Source organism: Toxoplasma gondii, chromosome IX (assembly GCF_000006565.2).
Source record: "Toxoplasma gondii ME49 chromosome IX, whole genome shotgun sequence".
In the NCBI taxonomy this organism is placed as follows: domain Eukaryota; phylum Apicomplexa; class Conoidasida; order Eucoccidiorida; family Sarcocystidae; genus Toxoplasma; species Toxoplasma gondii.
In genome coordinates, this window is record NC_031477.1 from 4,999,227 (window position 1) to 5,022,713 (window position 23,487).

The 23,487-nt window shown below is 50.5% G+C and overlaps 5 protein-coding genes across 5 annotated transcripts; 2 read left to right on the forward strand and 3 right to left on the reverse strand.

The window, feature by feature from the left end:
* Nucleotides 1-101: 101 nt before the first annotated feature.
* Nucleotides 102-2,261, reverse strand: TGME49_307600 (RCC1 domain containing protein; the record flags this gene model as incomplete). The annotated part of the gene is made up of 1 exon (XM_018782528.1): nt 102-2,261. One exon carries the CDS (start codon nt 2,259-2,261, stop codon nt 102-104), a length of 2,160 nt encoding a protein of 719 aa, XP_018636197.1.
* A 1,691-nt stretch (nt 2,262-3,952) lies between these two features.
* TGME49_307603 (adenylate kinase) lies at nt 3,953-10,498 on the forward strand. Its single transcript, XM_018782529.1, has 8 exons — nt 3,953-4,884; nt 5,604-5,745; nt 6,365-6,477; nt 6,813-7,033; nt 7,307-7,397; nt 8,141-8,242; nt 8,622-8,682; nt 9,114-10,498. Exons 1-8 carry the CDS (start codon nt 4,573-4,575, stop codon nt 9,308-9,310), a joined length of 1,239 nt encoding a protein of 412 aa, XP_018636198.1. The 5' UTR covers nt 3,953-4,572; the 3' UTR covers nt 9,311-10,498.
* Nucleotides 10,499-12,128: 1,630 nt separating this feature from the next.
* Nucleotides 12,129-14,840, reverse strand: TGME49_307605 (hypothetical protein). Its single transcript, XM_018782530.1, has one exon. It carries the CDS (start codon nt 13,420-13,422, stop codon nt 12,811-12,813), a length of 612 nt encoding a protein of 203 aa, XP_018636199.1. The 5' UTR covers nt 13,423-14,840; the 3' UTR covers nt 12,129-12,810.
* A 341-nt stretch (nt 14,841-15,181) lies between these two features.
* On the forward strand, nt 15,182-19,520 carry TGME49_307610 (elongation factor TS, putative). The gene is made up of 3 exons (XM_002371988.2): nt 15,182-17,825; nt 18,151-18,303; nt 18,814-19,520. Exons 1-3 carry the CDS (start codon nt 15,681-15,683, stop codon nt 18,934-18,936), a joined length of 2,421 nt encoding a protein of 806 aa, XP_002372029.2. The 5' UTR covers nt 15,182-15,680; the 3' UTR covers nt 18,937-19,520.
* Nucleotides 19,521-20,226: 706 nt separating this feature from the next.
* On the reverse strand, nt 20,227-21,713 carry TGME49_307620 (hypothetical protein; the record flags this gene model as incomplete). The annotated part of the gene is made up of 2 exons (XM_002371989.1): nt 20,227-20,433; nt 21,510-21,713. The coding sequence occupies 2 exons, from the start codon at nt 21,711-21,713 to the stop codon at nt 20,227-20,229; spliced, it is 411 nt and encodes a 136-aa protein (XP_002372030.1).
* Nucleotides 21,714-23,487: the final 1,774 nt, after the last annotated feature.

Consider the following 23,487-nt stretch of genomic DNA (forward strand, 5'->3'; position numbering starts at 1 on the left):
CGGCGGGGCAGGACAAGACAAGCGAAGGAGCTGACGCGCCTGCCGTTTTGTCTTGTCTTGGAGTATTTCCCTCGACCATTTCCTTTCACCAGCGCCCGTTTTCAGTCGATCCAAGAGGCGGACAATGCTAATTCCTCACTTGGTGTCAAGCATGCCTCAACCTCTCTCTTGGACTTTTCTGTTACGCATAATATTCCGCGTGAAAGGTTTTCTCTCGTGGCCTCTTCCCGTCCGCTCGGAAATCTCCCGCTGACAAGAACACGGCCATCGTCTAGAAGGAATCCAGAAAACAGCCGGCCGACACATATTTGTCGTACTCTGGGTCTCAGTTGTTGCTTCCCTCCTCTCTCCGTTCCGTCCCCCAAACGCCATATTTCTCTCAGGGAAGTAATACCTAGATTTCTTGTTGCTGGTCTGGACCCGCCGGTTGCTGTTTGTTCGCAGTCGGACCCGGGGAAATGTTTGGAATGTGGCCCCTTACAGTTTGAGCCCAGACATGCAAATGCATCTGATGCACGGCATAGTGAAGGAGACAAGCAACAAGTTGGTGCGCAGCACGGGCTCACAGCTCCGAAGGAGCTTGGGTTCGGTGAACCGATCGCCTGTGCACTGTGCGTGTTTTGGTGAGACGGACTGGAAAGGGGTCTGCAAGTACATGACAGTAAATTGGAAGGTCTCCCTCTATGCAAACATGAAGGACTGGAAAGAGTCTGCGAAGACCGCATACACCTGATCTGTGGCTCGTACTCCGGCACGAGTGTCGGAGTATCTGTACGCCTGCGATGTCCGAGGCCTAACTGGCCACATATGTTTAAGCCCCACGCGTAGACATCACCATCTACGGTAAGCGCAAGAGAGTGCCTCCAGCCTGCAGCCACTTCCGAAACGACGACAGAGTCCTTTTCTCCGTAGGAAAAAGCGCGCGAGGGACCATCCTCCATTCGGTCCTTTCCTCGCTGTTCAACGGAAAGTACATTGCCAAGCATATCGGTTGTCTGACTCGGCAGAGACTGTCGGTCCTTAAAGAAACAGGCTGTCCTTTGTTTCTTAATCTCTACAAGTTGAGGAATAGGTTGTGCAGGACAGCGACGCCCTAGTCCCAGCTGTCCACAGTCATTACTTCCCCAACCAAAGCACTGGCCACCCTCCCTTGTGACAGCGAGCACATGACTTTCGTTACACGCAAGGGTTTTTATAGGAATCTGCATCAGTCTCTGAAGAAACCGAGGAACGAGGGAAACCTCCTCTGGAACACGGCCTAGTTGTCCTTGGAATCCCCCTCCCCAGGAATATACTTCTCCCTGTGCCGTGAGAGCAAGAGAGAAAGATTTCCCGACACAGGCTTGAGTTACACAGAAGTCCTGAAGAGTAGGCACAGCAAGGGGGATGTTGCCACCGGACACGCCTCCTCGTCCCACGCAGCCGAAGGCACTGTATCCACTCGAGTAAAGCCGTCCAGATGAGGTGAGGATGAGGAAATGACTAGGTCCTGGACAGGCCCACGTGATTTCTTCCGAGGCAAAAGGAGAGTCTGCGGTGCCACTGGAGAAGATATCTTCGAAGCAGCTGTCCCGTAGGACACCTCGGCGCTTCGACCCACCGTCCCGTCGGCAAAAGACCCGTGGCCACTGAGATGGATAGAATCGATTGATTCTATTTGGCACCGACGAACACGCGTGACAAATCCAGTGGCGTCGATTGTGTGTCTCAGCGTAGTGCACTTCAGTGCCTCGTATCCGATCAAGTGGCCATTTGGACTGGCCTGTGGGATGAGTGGGAACTTCGGGACTCTGACGACAAGGTCCGGCATCACTGCTTCGTAAATCGACTTCATTCTTCGTACACACACCGGAATGCCCTTTGGATCGACCCATATGAGCTGAAGGCCCTGAGCCAGTCGTTTCCAGCTCCTCTAAACACTGCTTCCCGCTACCACTTACCCACTGAGTGGCATGACTATGTTGATGTGACTGACAGTCCCCAGTTCCCGCTGGAGAGCTAAGTGCAACCAGGACTTTATCGTAGCCACCACTGATAAAGGACAGATGCTGACCACTCAACCCGGGGACTTCTCTGAAACTCCCATCCGTTTCCTTCGCCAAGATGAAGACGCTCCCAACGCAACATCTGCTCTGCTGAGATGTAGCCAGTTGGTTGAGCACGAGCTCAGGCTCTTCGTAAGTGTCTGACCTTACAAGAGACGCTGCTGATCGGTTATTAAGCCCTGAGCGGGCAGAAACATGCGCCTCCTCGAAGGCCATTTCACAACTGAGGATTATAGTTCAACGTATTGCTTGCTGGACCGAAGAAACTCTTTTCTGCATATTTCAGAAGTGTTTCTGGGCTAATCGGCTTTATAGTTTTTCGCACGAACGTGGAAACGCACTCACAAGGTTTGAGAAAGAGCACTCAGTCGAACAGCAGTAAGTGACAGTTCTATTCGATGTCCCTGTCCTCACACTCGCATATCTTGAAAAACAGTGGTACATAGAGGTGAAGCCTTCATGGTGTATGTTTGTCGCGCAGCTGGCACCGCGTGCACTGAAGTCATTTTTTGAGGGCACCTCTTTGTCTTGCGTCGACACCAGCATTTGCCTACAGAGAGCAGTTTGCAAGATGGCATTTTGTGTAATCAACGTTTAAAAACCGGAGAAAGGGGAGGAAATGAGAGGATCCCGTGATCCTATGAGGTGGTTTATCAAGTCGCGATACAGCGAGAGCATTGCCGAACTCAAGCGGTGACGCATGATGTTGCCCAGCTTTGATGTGTTTCCTGTGGAGACCTTGGAATCCCATTCACATGTTTCGAGAAGTGCCACGTCATTCGAATCACGACAAAATTTGGGCTGGGTCCAGGAAAAAGAAAGATATTATTTAATTCCGCTAGGCGGAAAGCGTTTGCAGGTGTAACAAAATGCGGTCGTCAACATCAGATGTCGCCAATCCGCTTATAACTGGAAAAAATTACTAGATGCTTAAAAATTGACTGCGTGTAAGGTTTGCATTATCATGTTTACACCCCTATACCTCCTCCGGTTACTGTGCCCCACGGACCTGTAGCCCGCCAAACGCATGGGCAGAATTTTTGGAATGTGCATGCTAGCGCCCTCCCTTCCTGATTGTTCGCAGAAAGGAGGCAGACAATCAGCTCTATATTTGTTATTAGTGTTGGACACACATTTTCAGTCGAAATACGTCAAATGTGTTTCAGTGCTTGATGGGTGTCCCTCGAGTAACACAGCGCCTTCGCATGCTTGCGCAGCTGGCAGGCATGCTAAAAAAAGTGGCATTCCTTTTTCAATGATATCTCGCTCCCTAGGCCTATGACTGAGATGAGAGGAGGTTTGCCTGTGTTGGAGATCGGTTCCACCAGAACTTCAGCTCTTCTTTACGCTATATAGGACTCAACCTAGGGTTTCAGAGAGACACATTCTGGCGGCTTTTATGCCTTGAACTACAGCTTCTTTCCCTCTCCGCTGGAGATGTTTATATACTCATTTAAAACGCACACAGATTTGTGCTAACCTGCCGCCACACTTTTCCTGGTCACGTAGCTGCTGATGCGCCCGTAGGAAACTGACACCGTCCTCTCATGAACACGCGTCGAAATCCCTGGCCATCGGCATCGAGGTCGTAGTGTGCCACTGGACCAACACTGTTTCGGTACACTTGCTATTCCGTTCTAGAAGACTGCAGTGTCTACTCCCCACATGGAACTAGTGAGGTTGCCCGCGTCAGGAAGAAACTTGGTGTTACGCGATTCTCAGGAGGTGGCAGTACTCGTCTTTCAGCACTCGACGTTGTTTCAGGAAGAGTCAGCGGGACCCACGACCCTGAAAAGACCAATCAGTTCGCGGCTATTTTCCTGATGTTTCGGTAGCCGCCTCAGTTGCTTATCCAGCTTGCAGGCAACAGAAAGGCTTTTGACTCCCGGTCGAGTGATACGCGTGAGGTACGCCGGAAACCGTTTTCCATTTTCTGAGCTGCGATAAGGGACACATCAAAACCCTTCAGACAGGTTGTTGTATCGAGATACACACAGTTCTTGCTGACCAACATAATGCTTGTGTAAGGGGAAGCGGGAGCCAGGAAAGAAAAGATCCATCTTCAGTTACAGCGTCTCTGTCCCACTGTACACCAGCGTGTGACTTCTGAACTGTGTGAGCAGAAAAAATCCACGTTAGTCGTTAAAACATTGACGCAGTGGAGCTCTGAAAACAACATCGCAGGTCTCTAAAGCAGCTGCTGCTTCTGATGCTGACACATTCGGTCATGCTTCTGTAAGTGACGTTTCTTCGCCTGGCTGTGTTTTTGTCTCAAGGTTGCCAGTGTGGTGCTAATCGAGTCGGACTTGACATCCATGCGCTCGCAACCGGGAATAGGACCCTATCCTCGCTGTCTGCTCGAAAAGGCATATCGTGGCTTCAAGGGCAAAGGCGTGTCTTGTGGCCTGCTTCTGGTTCGCGTGGCCCTCTGTGTTCTATGATTGGTTGCCTCTAGTCCATTAAGGGGGAGAGGCACCTGTCTCCATCTGCACAAGGATCAATCCTTATTTCTCAGAGCGTTGGCGTGATGGACGTTTTGGTCGCGGAAAACGGGGCACAGGGGAAGCACGCCTTGGTGCCCCTAGTTGCGAGTTCGGTAGCTGCACCTCCTTCGGTGCCCTCCAACGTCGTGACAGACCCACAATTTGCCGCAGAGAGAAAAGCTTTCATGGAAGAAACAACCGAGTTTGTGGAAAAGTACCACATAAACGAGCTGTTCAACGACTTACTAAAGGAACTCATTTTGAACTATCCAGACAATCCCATTGAACACCTCATCGACTACCTGGAACGGCCTCCCAGCCTCCGCGTTGTCATCATCGGACCCCAGGCATGTGTGGTACTCTTGTTTGTGACAGAAAACGAATCGCATGCTCTTAGTGTAGGGGTGAAATAGGGAAGTGCAGTACTAAGTTCAGAGCTGAACCGAGGGAGAGGGGGGAAGCGAAAAAGGAAAGGGAAGCGGTGAGAAGCTGAGAATGTTATTTATTGCCTCTCCTGCGAGACAGGCTTCCGTGCCGTGACCGGATCGCTGCTGACCACACAGAGGTTCATGATATTGCAGAAGAATACTATTTTTGTAGCCGTTAAATGCCGAGATGTTGGCAACGCCTCCTTCAACATCAAAGGAGGGGCTACCACTTTAGAATATGGGTACACATCGGGCAAGAAACAGCAGTTGCTCCTGCATGATGCGCAGACCCTTCATTCAGCCTAACAGCAGTACCGCTTTTTCTTCTTAGAATTGGATGTTGCTTGCTGGGTTGAAGAACTGAAGAAGACAGGGTAAACGTTCAGAATCGGCGGAAGTACTTAACTTGTCTTGTGCGTGTTCTCCCTCAACCAAGCACATCTACATATGGTTAACTTGTACCCTTGGACGGGACAAAGCTTGAGTAAACACATTTTACAACCACCACAATCCGGATTTCGTAATAAGCGGCTTTGAATCGAGGGGTCGACGTCCCCCGATGAACTGCGGATGCCTTAGACGATGACCCTGCAAATCGAATGTTTCGATTCACCGCTGTCCATTGGTCTGTCCGTGCGTTACTGCAGGGTAGCCAGAGGTCGGAACTGTGCGACAAGCTGGCTGACACTCACGGTCTCATTCACGTTCATGCAGGACGGTTGATACGAGCTTATCTAAAAAAGAGCGACAGCGGCCTCCTCAGCCACTGTATTCAGAAGGGAGAACTCGGTAAGTTAGTGAAGCGGCGTCGCATATCATACACGTTGAACACCGCATTTCACGTGTGAATCTGTAAATCAAGTCTGCGCTACGCTACATGAGGCGACTACGGTGTGAAAAAGGGCTTCCGCCGCTTCGGAAAAGCTCTTGACTCCCAGAGGCCGACCGCGAACCAACACGTCTGTCTTGCCACGAAGACAGCAGATAAATTACCTGGCCGACAGCATCCGAAACACTGACACAAACCGCTCCGTTGGTTTCAAACTTCTACTCACTAGGACAGAGCAAGTGGACCTTTGTTTTCCAAGTTTAGCAGACAGAGCTCAATCGCTCCACTCGTTGAACGTTTTGCCAACGCATCTACTGATAAGTTTAGACGTACACGCGTAATTAAGCGTACTGTTCTCAGTACACACCAGCAGATCTGTGGAAAGAAGTTCATCACAACGGCAGTGTACACTATTCGTTTGCGGAGCCTTTTGAGCATCAGTCACTCGCAGGGACGGTTCACCGCTCCGTCGTATGTAATTAGCATGTGGCACATACAGGCGTTTGCCGCTCACGAATTGCTGGCTCCTTTTCTTCTTAGTAAAAGAGATTTCAATTGCCTGCGTTCGCCGCTGTTCAGTGCCTGACTCGATTGCCATTGACGCGGTCCTGCCGATCATCAGAAAAAATGGACGGCGAGGGTGCGTCATCAACGGCTTTCCCCGAACAAGGGTCCAGGCAGTAGCATTGCAGGTGAGGCATTCGATCACGCATGCAAGGAACTTCAATAAAAGAACTGGTGTCACCCTTCTTCGGTCCCTGCTTTTCCGTATACAATGATCTACGTTCCGATTGGAGAATGAGCCAACCATTCAGTGATTGGCAGTAAAACGCACCATCTGTTGTTTTCGAAACACAAGAAAGGATGCAATGAAGAAGGAAAACCAAAGAGGAAGATGCGGGTTAACCGATGCGGCTGTCAGCTGGCGCCGAAGAAATGACTGGTGGTGCGCTCAGGAAGGGTGGTGAGACACGGCTCACATTCGCGTCCTGTGCATCATACTTGGCACCCTGTGGTTTCGTGTCAGGAAAGCAGAATAGTTCCCGATAAGTTTATTATCTTGACAGTTCCCGGGAGAGACCTTCAAGTGTACTTCCAGCTCCTTCCAACCACCGAAGAGCATGAAACCAACGCGGCTAGGAACTCCCTTGTGGATGAGACGTGCCACAACACTCCGCAAGCGTCACGCATGCTTGGATACGAACAGGCAGAGAAACAATGCAGTACTAAGGCCAGAGCTTACGAAAGGTAATGCGTGTAGTTCCCTCGTGTTCGTGCACGCCATGTATTCTTTTTACACACTCTTTCGAACGCCAAAGAAAGGCCAAACACAGTGGAGGTGTTTCTTCGCCGTTAGGGTTTAGAAACCCCTTTTCTGCTGGCGCCAATAGGTGATAAATATGCAGTTTTGTATGATGCAACATTCTGCCGGCGAGTTTCGTGCTGTTCACAACAACGAAACACGCCCCTTGTCGGTCGCCCACCATCCAGGAAAACCTGCTGCGGTTGCTGGTACCCCAGGCATATATCCGGCGTGATGCAGCAGTACGCGTCTGCATACCACACGATTAGCACGTCTGCGACCCTGGACGAAACCCTCCAAAAGATCAGAGTAGGTGGTAAAGCCAACGGTCTATAGACATGTAGTCTCCAAGGCGATTTGAACCTTTTGTTGCGAATTGTATCTGCGCTTGCTTTTTGACGTTGACTGAGATATCCTAAAATTTGTCATATTGCGAAGAATATGTGGCTCTCAATCGCACTGTTCTGTGACGAAACTATTCTTCCTGCTGTACGAACTACGCCCATATCGATGAGGTTTTCCACGACCCGCAGGCACATTGCGGGTTCTCCGAAGACAAGGAACTTCGACGCTATCAACCAAGAGTCTGCGTAAGTATCACCAGCACCAAGATCACGGAAAGGAGCGACGAACCGCATCTCAAACAAAACTGCTAGAACCGTAGGATTGCTCGGGTCCAGACGGAGGCACTGACACCGTGAGTTGGCATTTTCAGTATGACTACAGCTTTTCCACGTGCTCTTCAAGTGAGCCAAGTTGCCATAGCGAAAGAGGTGGTCTCGTTTCAAATGAATCACCAACACTTCTCAACGCTGCTGGGAGAGGCGGGTAAGGGCACACAAGAAGCCTCAGCTATTGCCCGATGCAGACCCCTGACTGTGTTGCAGGCAATCGCACAAAGACACAATGCTCTCTTTGTTACACCTCATTTGCGGCCAGTCGCTGCAAAGGATTTCTGGATGAGCTTTCTTTTCCTGCTGCCTACAAATATAAATCTCAGTGACCTCGTCGTTCCATGGCAAGAGAGTGTGGTATGCTCCCGTCATAATCAGGTTTTGGGACCAGTGGGAAGTGGCAAGTCGACACAAGCTAAACTGTTGGCAGATTGGTACGGCGTCGTGCACGTCGACGCGCAGCAGCTCGTCCGAGAACTGGTAACTATATTTAAACCTTTTCTTCATGGTGTCGCAGCACTTTCCAACTATCATATTCTATCACAGCTTCTTTCGGCCTCCAGGGCCCGGTACATACCAGATATTTTCGAGCCTCAGTTCAAGATCAGGGCCACAGGTACAAAAAATGGCTCCACAGAGTACATATACATGTGCGTATCTACGGAACTACACATGAAACCTATATGTTCCGTCATGCTTGAACCCGCATATGTATATTTGGATAAATCTACTTTTTCGTTTGTCCTCAGACGTGCTGTATCACCCGGCATTCTTATAAGTCACGTGATGAGAGCGCTTGCACCACGATATTGACTCCAGGAACTTTATCACCGCGGACTTTCTGCATGTGACTCCTCAGGCATTGAAGGACGAGAAATTGAGAACTGTACTGCATGAATCCGAAGAAAAGGGAACCCTCTGTAGGTTTTCATCCTGGTATGGAGACTCAGTTTGACAGCCGGTTTAAGGGGATTAGAAGACGTTACGTCGATGCATAGGACTTTCCTCTTGTTGAGGAAAAAAGTATTTTTGTGGTCACCTGGTCTCCTAAAATTCCTTCAGTGTCACCGTAACTCCACACCTCGGATGCCGGAACACCCCTCTGGATGGTCTTGTCTTTTCTGATTTCCTGATAGTGTTTCGAAGCCCAGACTGATTTTTTGTTCCCATAGAAATCCAAGACAGAATTGCCAAGTGCAGCTTACCGCGCCTTCGTGAATGATAGCGAGCGGGCAACACAGTTGTTCGTTTTTGTCCAGGTTTGGCTTTTTCATCCGCTGCAGCAACACTCCACTGGTACAGGAACAGGGAAGCAGCTGACCATTCCCTTCAGTCATGTGAGTTTGTGCAGTGCCACAGGAGTTTGTCCTTCCACCAATCCTGAACCGATTGCGGCAAGCGGATTGCTCTAGTCGAGGCTGGGTTCTCGAAGGTTTCCCTCAAACATGCTCACAGGCTGAATGGCTGCGGAACATGAGGCTGACTCCAACGCAAGTGATCGCCTTGGATATCGATGCTGTGAGTCAGGCGATTACCGGTGATGCTTAAACGATCGCTTGCGTCTACTCAATGTCACGACACTCCCCTCTGCACCCAAAACCCAGCTGTTTCACGTGAATATGCGTTTACCTACCATACTTTTGACATGACCGGTGGAGGAACATGACCTTTAGCTGGGAGCGGTTAGCAATCAGTGCACGCCATTCCTGTTTGCTTCCACACCCACCTCCTAGTTGGACGACTCTGTCAGACAACAATGCAGTTTGTACTCAACAGCGGCTCATTAAGCCAAGGATAACACAGTAGTCCGATCAATGCATGGTTTTTCGACGAGCTCAGGACACGCAACGAGATCGTATGGCAAAGCGACGGCACCACCCAGTGACGGGCCAAGTAAGGCATTCACTTGCGACATTTCATCTAAGCGACACAAACTGAATTGTTGCTGAATACCGGAGCTTTAAGGGATTTTTCTACACCACCTAAGACTGCATACATCCCCACAAACTTTAAACTCTGCCTCTCTGGTTGAGGCGGCTGGAAAAGGGACACATTGCAAGCATCGTTTGCAAACACGTAACGAGTATCTTTGCGAGCGTTTAGCGCGTATATAACCATTCGTGACGTGGACGGATGGATGCTTCAGCCGAACCCCCTCGAACATGCCTACAACGGAGCTGCTGTTACACTCGTTTGTTGCGGGTTTCACTACCTGGTGCATGTAAAAGGCTCCTCAGCGTGGTGAATGGATTCTGGATACACTTGCTTTTACCCCAACTGACTTGGTGCCTGATCATTCCCCACCTTCTTTCCGTCCATTACACCAACAAAGCGAGAAAGAGTCCCTCCTGCACTGTAGGTCAGCACCGCTTCAGCAATGGCTGCCAACACGGAGCAGCCTCAGAGCCCGGATTTGCTCTGTTTAGCCTGTCAAGGAGCGGCGATGTTCGGAAGATGAGTGTTTCCGTCCTTCTGCATTGCCCCTGAGATCATTGTAGATTTATTATGAGACTTCAAGTGAAGCTGAAGTAGCACAGCGCCTTCAGGTCTCCAAATTTGATGGGCCTGATTTCTTGCAAAAGCAGTAGGTTTGAGCCCTGCCAAGGGGCCACACTAGGTTGAGACTCTATAAGAAAGCAAGAGTCATACGGCACCTAACCAGTCTCAACAGTCAGAAACAAAACAAGTGAAAGTTATAGAAGAATGATGGATTGAGTCGGATGGGCTCCATTTGCGTTTGTACCTGGTGATAATGTACGCCCGAGGCTGCATGCTGAGCGCGCTGATCCCCACTCACTATTTATCACGGGGTTTGATAGTAGGCGGGGAATCTGGATGATGGAGGCGATCGATGCCACTTAGACCACGTTTCACCTTGATCTCAAGTTTTCATCAATTCTCTTGTCCCATTCAATATGGCGAAAACTCATCAGGACGAAGAATGAGAATGAGCAGCGACGGGCCCTCATGCGACTATTTCCTGCCATTTCCGTCACGCTGAGGTAGGAACTGTTCAAAGCACAATCAACAGGTGAACCCTGTTGCTGTTCTTGGTTTCAGGAGGGCTTATCGATGGCATCATCGTCGGTACTATATTTTAAGGCGTTCGTGGAGTGGGCATTTTGTTCTCATTCATCTTCTATTTTTTACACCTGCCGCATCTGTGGCGAGGAGCGCTGACCTCGCGTCACCATCCTGGCTTTTCACACCAGGATTTTCAGCTATCCAGAGAGTTCGGTGGTGAGTAGGCACTTCGTGGTCTACTGCGGAAGCAAAAGTGGCACTGAAGAGGCAAAAACACATGTTTACTTGCTCAGGTGGCCCCATCGCTATCGGAGACTTGGAGGATCTTGAACATCATGCCACAGAAGAACACTGTCGTTCGCAAAACGTCTCTGGATTATGAATCAATGTGCTGAATCAACCACCCTAATTACACATATTCGTAGGCGTAACAGTGTCCTGCAAGGGTGTAGATACTATTTATCGAAAAACGCCACGAGTGTGTCAGTCACCACATTACCAGCATAACCTTGAACACGATTCTCGAGCCTCTGTGCTTGCCCAGTTCAGCCTTTAGATGTTGATTCCCTGACAGCGATGGGATGCTCTGTCACTTCTCGCAGCTCAAACGACATCCACTCGACGGATGATGTGTTTCACCGAATTCTCGAGCACATGGAGAAGTAAGAGCGCATGAAAGCACCAACGGCCTCGCCTTACATACCCGCGGCAAGTGCTGCTCGCGTTCCCGTAGAGATGGATTCCCCGGGAAACGTTTCGATTGTGATTGAAAATTAAATATTGGAGAAGTTTAGTATGATGGCAAACCAGCAAAGATAAAGCCAATAGTCCCGCGACTGGCCTCACTGAAACCAATACACCAAGAAACAACGGGCCCGTCCCATGAGGTCATGCGGCGACTGAGTGGCGGCGCTGCTCCGGAACGTTACTCATTAACCCAGTGACGTGCTTTCTTGTCTGTACCCTGCACAGAACTCTCTAAATACTAATGCTTCCGTGCAAGACAAGCGGGGCAAACAGATGACTACGGAATTCACCTGAAGCTCTTCAAACATTTCTTGCAAGGTGTTACAAGTAGTTGCAACAACCTGAGAGATAACAGCAGAGTTTTTTTTACTCGAGTGGCGCTCCCATTCCGTACGTCTTTCGACGATAATCGCTCTGTTGGAGTGTGACACTTTCTGAGTTCTGACGTCTTAGCTGATGCAGGAGAACGTTTAGTGACTCCACATGTCCATTGTGCTGTGTCCCTTGGGGTTATTGATAGAGACGCTTGGATCAGGTGACTACAATATTCCTAGCAGCGAAACAGCATTCGACCGCATTTTTTTGTATGCCTGCTGGTGAGTAAACATTGGCAATTGACGCAAGGAATCAGCCGACGGGTGCGCATTGCAATCACACAACCGGGTCGCTTCTTCACAGTTCTTGGGTCCTCATGTCCCTCGCGCTGCTTCCGAAGTGGCAAGAAAATGTGGGGAGGGCAGCAGCACCAACACGAGGCTCCCGGCTACACGGGAAATATCTACTCACGAACTCAGTTCACCCGCAAATCGCAAGTATCCGCACGATACTTTGACTATTAACACGTCTTTCCCACGCGTAGCAATATAGGAAAAAGTCACGTTACATATTCTTCGGAAAACCGCGCTTATTCCTGTCGTGCGAGGCTTGCATAACCACCTGTTACTAGACCACTGGCCTGCACGCATTCTTACAGTGTCCGACATAACCGTGTTTCCTCTGTCTTCTTCGGGTTTGCTTTGAGCGCTTTCATAACGTTCCCAAAAACGGACACTGCTTGAGCTTGCACCACCATTCCTGCTCTACACTTTCTCGTCGACGAGGTTCCGCTCCCTTTCCAGGTCTTTCCCTGTAACGCATGTCCCTCCGTTTTCAAAAATCAACACCATGTCAGTTCTCTGCTGTCCGTGGCTCGAGTGCTTGCAGCTATTCTACGAAGTGTTGGGAAAAGGTTCTGCTTGATGCCGACATTCACGTCTTGAAAGGAAGAACTTCTCTTCCTACGATTTGTTCTCGCCCTGAGCGCCCCGATCTGATGACACGCCGCCCTTATTCAGCCCCCCGCCTTTCGTGCTTTCCAGGACTGACAGCTCATGCACTCTCTCATCTTCGAGCGTCAACAGCTGTGTATCATAATGTGCTACCATAGCAGTCACTCTCCACAGAAGAAGCCAAACAGTTAGACTTAGAAGAGATAACCACCAATTCCTCTCATGGCGGAGTTTGTACGCCATACACTGCAGACCTGCTTCTCCGCCGGAAAGAGCAGCAGCCGCTGCTTGGGCAGCAGCCGCTGACGCCGCGGCAGTAACTGGATCTTTCCTTGAATCAGGGGGGAATGGATTGCCTGGTTCGGCTGTTCCGCAGTACTGTGCATAGGCCGGTGACGTATATATACGCGTTAGAACCGCCTGCTCTCGAGCGAAGAAGGACACACTAATCAGAAGAATGAGAGATACAAGCCGGAGATTTATGTAGCCTAACGATATCGTCTGCCGGCATATGCGGCTCGTTAGCGAATTGAGAATCCTAACGCCGAGAAGAGATGTGAGAAGAAGAAAACTTCCCACAGGGAGGAATATGACAGTCTGGAGAAATGTGGTGACTTGCATCTTGCTCAGTAATCTAAACTCGAAACACGAAGAAAGTGACTCTGTCTTCGGCAAGGCGACAATGATGAGCAGGGTTCACAAAGCTTAATCCAGATGCCACTCAAACACGTTTCGGAACAATGGCTTTTCGAGGAAGCCAATGCCGACGAAAACAAGTGAAGCAGAACAGCACAGTTTCGTAAAATAAGAGTTCAGAATATCCATGTGAGCATGACCCAACCAAGAACAATCCGCTCAAAATTATGAACACGTTCAGCTGTCGGATTGCCCAGCTATGATTGACGCAGTGCATGCCTGTGACTCACGGGTGAACTGGCTTGACCTGCGAATCACGAGGCTCATGTGCCCACTGTTTGTTCACTGGTAAGTTGTAATTACGATAAGGCGCGCAAAAAACTGGAAGAGAAACATGTTAACAAGACGCGCGAGCGTAGCTAGCCGCACCGATGTGTACGCAAGGTGATTTCCTCCATCCAGGCGCTGGCTCCGTCGCTCTGCTCCATCATCCCAGAAAAAGCCGCCGTCTGTGAAACCAATGCGCTCACTTTTCACAAAACTCAGTGACCTTTTCAGGAGGTGTTGCACAATAATATTAATGGCGAGTAGGAGGGAACCAAACCTATTGGAGGCGAGTACTCGCAGGTTTGGTGAAACGAAGGAACCATGCCCTTCGGCGTAACACAACCGTCACTTCACCGTTGACTCTTCTTTATCCAGCTTAAACCAATCACGAGCGCGACACTAATAGACGTGTGACATTCACTAGAATAGGGGTTTCAATTCCGGCTTAAGAAGCGGTAAGCGTTACGAGGCATGACGTTGCCCCCCCACTCCGCCCCCCCCCCTCTGTGTGCGGGGTGTTGATTCGGACAACTGGCAGATCGAGGCAGTTTCCTGCCAGCATGCACTCACTAAGATTTGTGGACCGTCATAATAACAGGCTCCCTACTTTGGGGAAGTTAAAACATTTCCTCGAACAGCCACAGAAGACGGAGCACATTTTACACATGTGTCTGCATGCGACGCTGGGAGAGAGAGCACACGAGGGCGCTGTCCCGGACCCGGATGACCACATAACGGCTTGGAGTACGCATTGCCTTACAGTGGAGGACACTCTTAGGTTGCCTGCTGGATCCGGTACGGCATACGTGATAACATCCCTTTCTGGCTTCAGAGGTCTTGACGCAGCTCAGAACGTTGGGCGTGCGAAGTAAGCAGGGATGACTGGAAGTGATGGGCACTTGGGCAGGGCCTGCGGACTTCCGCCCAGAGAACCTTCCCCTTCTCCTAGGCGTTCCGCTGTTGCAAGATACACCGACGAGAAACAAGCTACCGCGAACATAAGGGCTGAAAACAGAGGCCGATCATGATACACACGCGAATGCTAAAGAACAGGACGCCCGCAAGATGTTCACGTCTTCGGGCTTTAAATAATAATCCCAGGCCACGCGATTCCGTGGTGTCCTTGAAGAGCGGTGTAGGTCGCGCGAACTCTAGCACACGTACTGCCGCGTGTCGTGATACGCATGCACTGAAAATGTGTTTGTCGAGCAAGCACCAGCCGCGATATCTGCACGACGGCGAAAGCCAGCAGGTCCCAGGAGATATCATTTACGCGCTGCCGACAGATCGAAGTTTTGACGTCGTGGCGCTGCGGATTTCGAATCACTCTGCACTTCTGCAAGTCTTTTCTCTTCTTGGTTGGTAATCCGGGTGACAACTCTCGAAATCGGGCATCTGCACTCCATGACAGAGACACTGTCTCGGCTTCGTGCAACGGGGATAATGCGTCTGTGCCTTGCGTTGTTATTTTATTTTCCGTTACTTCCTTACCCTTTCTTTCCGCAACGTGATTACAGGCGTTTTCCTACCTTTCGGGCCACGCCTGTGGATCCGCCACGTACAGCTTGTGCAAGCATGCCTGTCTTCTCATTTGGGCTGCAGGAATTGCAGATCGAATCCAAAAAAATTACGAGATTTACTTTTGTTGAGCCTCGTTAGGCAGTAGTAATGGATGCAAAGGTTGTCGTCGTCTCGTAGCGGATAGCTAAAGTTTCCTCGTAATATACCTTGAGGCAAGTCCGAGAAGGGAATGAGCCCCGCTACTCCAGTATTTGAGTTTGATGAACAACGTTGGAATTCTGCGTCACCTGCCTGCCTACTTACCCTTCCCCGTGAATTCCTGATCTCTGCAAGGTGAGGATTCTCTGCATGTTGGAGCCTCCGGCAAAAAGGCGATTTCGCCGCTTATAACGAACATGGGATTTCCCGTTTCTGAGACACCCCTGATTCCTATCATCTCTTTATCTCTGACGGTCTTGCAACCGAAGTTTGTGGGATCTGGTGGTGCGAAGTTTCTCACTTCCGGCAAAACCGTCCACGCCGATATCTCCATGCGGCCTCTAAATATTTGTATCTACTCATTCTTCCTTCTGTTTCTTGTCCCTCCATCTGTGGCCGTAACTTCAAATTGTCCCGACCATGCGTCGGCTCTCTTTGGTTCCTCTTCCACTCCTCTTATAAGGCAGTGTTCTTTAGGGAATGGGGAATGGCGTGCAATCCGATTTTCTCGAAAACGTGGAGGCGGAGGCTATGTTGTTTCGAGACCGAACGGGACTTTCTCTCCACAGTTTGAGGATATTGATTGTTGCTCATCGACGTGTTCTGCCGCTGTACAGCCTCCAGTCGAACTCCCAGTTTTCTCTGTGTCACCTTCGCTCCCGTCGCCTGATTCGCCCACTACAGGGAACTCCACATTTTCTCCTTCCTACGTCGGAATCAAAGGAAAAAAACCATGGAGCAGACGACGTCAACATGAGCATCATTTCCACCTTTCCCATTGTTTGCCACCTTCTCTTTTTCGGTTGCTTGCTGCCGTCGAAGCATCACGCGGCGCCACCGCATATGCGTGGGGGAATTATTGGAATATGATCTCTGTACCGAAGAGGCATTCGATGCCCGTATGTCACCCGACTCGGATGTTCGTCTCTTCGTGGATTTCGCCTTGCGTATACGTCCATTCTGCGAGTGCTTCCTTGAGATTCCCGCAGCCGCCTCCTTACTATCGTTTTCCGTGTCCCGCGTCTTCGCGTTTGTTGTCTTCTTCACCGGTGGCGCACCCGCGTCCTCTGTCTCCGTTCCGGTCGCCTTCGTTGTCTTGCGTGTGTTGTTCCCCGTGTTCCCCGCCCCCATCATTTGTCAATTCTTCGTCCTCGGCTGCGTTGTCAGTTTCCACCAAATCCTCTGCTTCATCGGCGGCCTCGTCCTCCTCTTCGGCGCCTTCTCCGCCTGCGTCCTCTTCGTTGGAGCTACTGAAACAGCTTCGAGCCTTGACGAACAGCAGTGTCTCCACATGCAGAGAAGCGCTAACTGCGTCTTCTGGAGATCTCCGTGCCGCTGTCGACTGGCTCCGACAGCGAGGCTCTGCAGCAGGGGCAGCAGCAGCTGCTGCTGCCAGCCTGAGTACCGACCAAGCGAGAGAGGGGATTGTTGCTGTCGCTTCGTGGAGGGCCAAAGTGGTGGCGCGGGAGGCGGACTCTGCGAGTCCAACTGTGTCTCTCGTGGCAGACGACCCTGTTCGTGGGCAGGAGGCTTGCGTGAACAGGGAGACGTTAGGCAATGGTGTGGAACCAGGGGAAGGGGGCCAGGCTGGAGCACGTGAGGACGGATGTGCGAGGGAATCCGCCGAGTGGGAGGGGAAAGTGATGATCAAGCTGAGCTGCAACACCGACTTCGTTGCTCGAAACGACCAGGTGACGTTTTTTGCGAGTCGCGTTGCCCTCATTCTCGCAAATCTTGTGCGTAGAAATACAGTAGAAAACTATCTGTCAACTCGAACTAAGGAGACATCCACGACTGAAGCTGCTGTCTCCTCCGTTGAGCGCTGTGCCGTTCCGCTGTTGCCAGAAGCAGGCCCTGCTCTAGTCGAGCACCTGCTCAATGCCTCCTGGTCTTTTGAGGTTGCTGGCAACTCAGGGGGTGACTTTCCTAACACAGACGCCGTCTGTAGTGAAAACACTAGAACAGAGGGAGCTGAAGGACGTAAGAGGGAACGTCTGGTTCGAGACGAGTTGCATTTTCTGACTTCACTGGTTGGCGAGCGAATTTTAATCGACGATGCTGCAACAGTGGCTGCCAGGATCGGGGAAGGAGCTGTTGGTTCGTACCTACACGACAAGATAGGCGACACTGTCGGGTCTATCGGCGTTCTTGTGGCGCTGGACACAGCGGGAAAGACCGGCGAAAGGCGCCAGGAGGGATCGGAACGACCGTTTCAAGAAGGCCCTCGGGACGGAAATGAGTGCAAGCCGGGCAACAGGTGGATGCAGGGAAGAGCTGAGCGGCTTACTGATATGGCGGAGAAGGTGGCTATGCAGGCTGCGGCAGGGAAACCACTCGCTGTAGTAAGTCCTTCACCACGATTGCTGCATGACGTTGCCTTAGGTCAGTTACTTTTCCGATGCGAGTGACCGTCGCTCGATTCGGAGGCAAGAAAGTCTTTTGAGTGAAACCCGTGATGCCTTTGCAGACTTCCATTTTCGTGGGCAGTAGAAGATTAAGTTACGGAACGCATTAACTCTTTGCGAGGAAGGTTGAAGCATGCACCACCGGATAAGCAACGAGAATTGCTGGAGCAACGTGCTCGTGTTTAGTTTATGTGAGCAACCAGGCTACTGGATGTGTGATACATACACACTGTTTTGGATCTCTATCCCTTCTGTTCTGAAGGACGCAGCTTCTCTTGATCCTGATTTGTACGAACGTGAGGCTCGCGCTTGCCGCGCTCAGGCAGAGGGTAGCGGCAAGCCGCCGGAAGTTACCGAGAAGATGGTGGCAGGCAGGTTGAAAAAGTGGTTCAAAGAAGTTCTCCTCTCTGAACAGGTGAGGACACATACTTGAACTGAGGGAGAAAAACTGTACCTTCGTACTTTTATGCTCTTCCAGAAATTGCTGGCAGATGTACAATGCCATACATGGGAATAAACGTATGTAGCGTACTACATGTGAAACGGATTTCCCTGTCAAAAATCATCGACCTACGCGGCCACTCGATAAGTGCAAGCAGGCCGTTCAGTCTCTGGCGATCGATGCTGTATTTTAAGCGACTGCTCCGTCGATTCCGGTGCGTCGATATACCAACTTGTAAAAGGAACCGTGTCGCACCGATTGTGTCACGTCTTTCAATTGGGTAAATGCGGAGAATGAGTCCTGAAGACTTGATGTAGCCCCAATGTCTCTAGCCATGCTGTGTTTCATAGGAGGGGGCATTTGTCGGCGGAATGTGCTTTATTTCTGGGATGAAGACAAACGGATAACAGAACACTGCGTGAGTCTTTTCGTCAGCGTATTTTCCAGCGTGGTGCTGCTTTGCGGATGACCATTTACATGCAGACTTGGTTACTGGATGACCGAGGCAAGTCTGTGAAGGACGTGCTGGCGGAGTTTGCAAAGCAAGAACGTTTCTCGGCGCCAGTGCGTATCAAGAAGGCTATTCGATTTTTTTTCCAGAGGTAACATCTATGGACTTTTGTTTTCCGTTTGCTAGGCGTTCTTTTTATACATGATGAATGCCTGCCGTCATTCGTGCCATGTTCATCGTCAGTCAGGTAATCCATCCTTTGCTCAATGCTGGATGCGTCCCATCTCCTTTAGCAGTGAGGGCATTTTGGTTACTTCGTCGAGTGATACCCTCTCGCAGACTTCAGGTTTCGGTTGTTGAAAAAAGAGAATCTGCATATTTCTGTGCCTCGACGAGACAAACTGCGTGAAGCCAAGGGCTTTTCAAGTGGGCGCTGTATGGAGCTGCCCGCGGAGCCGACCCGTACGCGATCGTAACAGTTCCGAAATCACATCAGTTTCCACAAGGCTACGAACACCGTGGGGCAACATCACATGTTGCTTGTCGGAAAGGACATTACGGCACCACATGAAAATAACGGGCCGCCAGCTTTTTCGGAAAAGTAACGTGGATGTAGGAGTGGGTATCTTTGTCAAAAGCGTGCTACTTCTTATGCTTTAGCGATGCTGGTGGGAACAAGGGAGTCAGTGGACCGTTCAAGCTGGCAGTGCGATCCGTCCATCCTCAGCAGATCCAAGAAGAAAACTTGTACTGTAGCACAAAGAAGGACAGATTCCGAGGCACCAAGAGAGTCCAGAATATCACAGATAGTTCAACCGGAAATACGCCACGACCAGTGATTTCCAAAATGGGCATTCGTCAGATTTGTGCTTCTGTGCTTTTTCACCGCCTCTGAGTGCCGTCGTCTGTTGCTCCTGTCTCATCGGTTCCTGATGTCTCTCCGATCCGCTTTTTCAAGACTTCCAGCATCTTGACTCTGTGCTTCGATGCTAAGAATCCGCAAGCACTCCATATGCTTTTCATCGAAGGGGCGCCACCACATTTCGGGACAATCCATGCTGTACTTCCTGTCGCTGAGCGCGCCCGTACGCCACGCGATGGTATGAAGGAATGGCGTTCAGCAAATCCGAAAGAAGATGGATTGCTTTTTCTGTTTGTCTTGCTGTTGGTGGCCAAGGCGTCATTAGAGTAGTTCAGGATATCTTGAAACTGATGGAAACCCTTCGCGGCTCGAATCATTTCAGAATGCCCACCAACTACGGAGGCTTGTTCAAGTAGAGAAGGCGGGTTGCGCTCAGCACTGCCTGGGGACCCCTGTCGCACAGTGGTAGAAATACCATCGGGTAGTTCAGACGATTCAGTTTTCACGAAAGCCCATGAAGACAATGAACAGATAGGCGGAGCGCATCTGCTAACTGGTTGGTGATCACAGGTGGAGCACTGGGTTACGTCTGTTGTTCTGACCGTAGCAGCGGCAACACCTTGTTTACATTGCTGTTCCTGACAGTGTAACCTTCCTTCATCAGGACGAACCCGGTGAAATTGAGGGAAGTCGGGAAGAGAAGGAACATGTTGGGAGTTGAAGAAGACTTTTGCATCGCGCAGAGGTAGTGACAGAGATCCACGGGCGGGTTCCGGTGAGGGTAGCCTGCCTGCAAGAAACGAACAGAGAAGCGAGAGACGCGTACGTGCTAGATGCGAAATATAGCACGTTTGAATCGATTGCCAAAGCATAGAGGTTGTGTGAAAGACGACGGCATGCCCGGTTCTCGATGCATTCCACAGTACAATGCCTTCAAACAATACCCATTTGAAACGAAGCGCAGTCGGCCTGCTTACGACATATTACTCATATTATCGAATAGACGCTGGATGCATGATGGGGACAGAAGACTGTAAAAAAAGCTACGGTGAAGTCACACTAGGACAGGCCGTTTGAAAGGCGATGAGACTCCGTGTGTGGAGGCTTTGGTCTTAAAGGACAGGCACTGGGCGCAAGTGAACACAACCGGCAAACCAACAAAATGCGATCGAAAGTATCTTATGTAGCAGTACCACTTCCAATAACGGTTGTAGGTGAATAGCCAGCAATTGTTTGGAGGGAGACTGTATTAGGAAGCACAGCAAGAGCATTTCCTGTTGATTTTGAGGGATTGTGGATATTTGGTGTAGATGCCGATGAAGCTCGTTGTCGAACGGCGTCCAGACGGAGACTCCGTTTTAACGGGCGATTCTCAGGGGAAGGCGCCTACGGCCAAGAAAACAAATGAAGCAGTGCATGACGCGAGACAATGACTTCGAATCAAGAAGGCAGGGAGATGATGGGCAGGCAACAAGGGGGATCACACTAGTACACAATGCAAAACCGGTCAGATCCAGACTCCGAAATACATCGGGGAGAGTTCACCCTTTCCTGCTACGGAACTTCCTTTCAGAATAATCCCCTTTTCGAGCGTCCTTGCGAGCGAAGCAACCGGTACTAGCAAAGATACAAAGTACTCACTTTTTTCCAGTTGCGTAGGCCATCCTTGATTTGAGCGCGATTTCTATATGCCAGTTCAGATCGCCTTCTTTCTATCCAAGCCTCATTTCGCCGTTGAGGACCGTCTGCTATGACCCATGGGAAAAGTATGATCTGTCCCTTCTTTTCTTGTCCTTGTGATGTACGTGGATTGTTTCCACTTTGTCTGCGCCGGCTGCCCCCTTGCTGTTCTTCTGACTCATTCACCTCTTCACCACCTCCGTCGCCGTCTTCATCACCGCACTGGGCCTGTTTTCTCTCATTTCCCAACTCATCTGTATTTCCATCAGCTCTGCCTCTGAGACTAGTGCGGAAACTGTATTCGGACTGTTCTCCTATTCGACAATATCCGTCTCCGTGGTCATCTATCCTCATGTCCTCCACCCTGTGGCCTGCCACCACTGCTGCCATCGTTGTTGGTAAATCTAACATCGCGCTTGCCGTCCATACTGTTTCATCCCAGATTCCGCGGTTGGCCGTTCTTGACAATGCTGCCGAATGGCTTTCTGATTTTGTGCCTGACGCATCTTGTCGCTTGTTTGACGTCATGCCTACAGTATTTTTCCGGCTGTCGGAGACGTCCTGAGAAATGTGGTGCGAGGGCAATCGCCCCTCAGAATCGGTTTTGGGCGAATTGTGCGTTTGTGGAGACAGACTTTTCCGATTTGAGGAAGATGCTGTTGGGTGGCATATGCCACTGAGAACTCCAGTGCTCGTTCCGGCAGCAGGGTTGTTTTCGCTGTTGTGGCTTTGCTCTGCCTTCTTGCTCCGCCTGTCCTGGGAAGTACAGAGGAAAGCCTCTCCCGGTTTTTCTACATTGACACGGGGATCGTTTGGTAGAAGAAGCCCTTCAATAGTTGCACGAATGATGACATGTGTGGACGATGACGCGCAGCAGGAATACTTTTGTTGTCCTGGTACGACAGGAGGATCCTCAGTCATGCCTCGCGTGTCGGCTGCCCTTTTTCCTACGTGAGAGCCTGTACTGCTAACCTCTTCGTCCTCTCTCTTAGATTGTTTTTCTTCTTTTTGAGGGTGAGTTCTCTCCCACTGTTTCCGATGCGATGTGGGTAAACCGTGGTTGCCAGCTGGGTTCGCCGTTTTAGGATTCGTTGGGCGGCAGCCACCGAAGGAGCATTGTTCTTCTTTACGGCGAGGAGTGTGACCCGAGGCCGCCGCTGCTGTAGTTTCCACAGTTTCGACCTCGTTTTGCAGAATGGTTTCTGTATTATGGTAACGATATTTGCCGTCGATGCGGTAGAGCAGCGAGCGCGTTCCGGCGGCCTGCCCATCCTCCCTGCCCAAAACCCCATACCGAAGAAGAGGACTTGTTCTGAAAAAAACGGTCCAAAGTATCAACATAAAAACCACACAGTCTCCTTATTCTCATTTCATCCACCGAGTCCGGTCAGACAATGCTTGAAGGGACTGACAATACTTGACTGGCTTGCATCTGAAGGGTGATTAGATCCGTAATCGATCTTTGGACGTCAGCAGGCCATATCGCCTCTGTACGCGCGGCCACTTCGAGACTTTACCCGAACAACTTCTTGTGAAGAAGAGGCTCCGGGCCGGCCGGGGCTTTTACGGCAGTGGAGGCAGTAGTGGGAACACCTGGGTAAAACATGTAGAAGCGGTTGGCAACTAGACGGGCAAAATAGTGCGTCCAACTTCTTGAGTCTCGTAAGCAGCTGCCTGGAGGCACCTGCCTTTGTGAGAAAACTGTTGATCGCGAATGCACCGCTTTCGCGATGCGTCTGCTAGGAAGTGGCTCAGCAATGTATGTTTGTGAAAAAAGAAAACCGTATGCCGAGGACGCCGACAGCTGTTCCACGAGTGTGTTTGGATGATGTTCATCCCTCTACTCCCTGAAAACGAATTGAGTCGTGCACCAACCTGGACTTGTCCAGTTTCTGCGGGGCTGGGCGAATTTGCAATTTAACGTCGGGAGAGCTGAGACTGAGACGCATCCTTCGTTTCCTGTGTGAGTGGGGCCGTTCGTCTTATTTCTGGTTCCGGTTCCGCACGCTGTTTGAGACTCAGAGTTACGTGATGCGCTGAGCTGACGCACTGCGACTGCCGGTTTCGGACAATTCATCAAATACCGACTTAGCTGCCAGGCGGAGGTCAATGAAAGGGAATGGGAAAGGAAGAACACGTGGCTGAAGCAGTCTTGTGAGCATTG

Bases quoted from the DNA above. Each gene is read 5' to 3' on its own strand.
- TGME49_307605 (XM_018782530.1), bottom strand. From the start codon at position 13,422: ATGCAAGTCACCACATTTCTCCAGACTGTCATATTCCTCCCTGTGGGA.
- TGME49_307603 (XM_018782529.1), top strand. From the start codon at position 4,573: ATGGACGTTTTGGTCGCGGAAAACGGGGCACAGGGGAAGCACGCCTTG. The intron at 5,746-6,364 runs GTAAGTTAGTGA...GCCGCTGTTCAG, and splicing joins TATTCAGAAGGGAGAACTCG to TGCCTGACTCGATTGCCATT. The intron at 8,243-8,621 runs GTAACTATATTT...GTGACTCCTCAG, and splicing joins AGCAGCTCGTCCGAGAACTG to GCATTGAAGGACGAGAAATT.
- TGME49_307610 (XM_002371988.2), top strand. From the start codon at position 15,681: ATGGGATTTCCCGTTTCTGAGACACCCCTGATTCCTATCATCTCTTTA. The intron at 17,826-18,150 runs GTAAGTCCTTCA...TCTGTTCTGAAG, and splicing joins CAGGGAAACCACTCGCTGTA to GACGCAGCTTCTCTTGATCC. The intron at 18,304-18,813 runs GTGAGGACACAT...ATTTACATGCAG, and splicing joins AAGTTCTCCTCTCTGAACAG to ACTTGGTTACTGGATGACCG.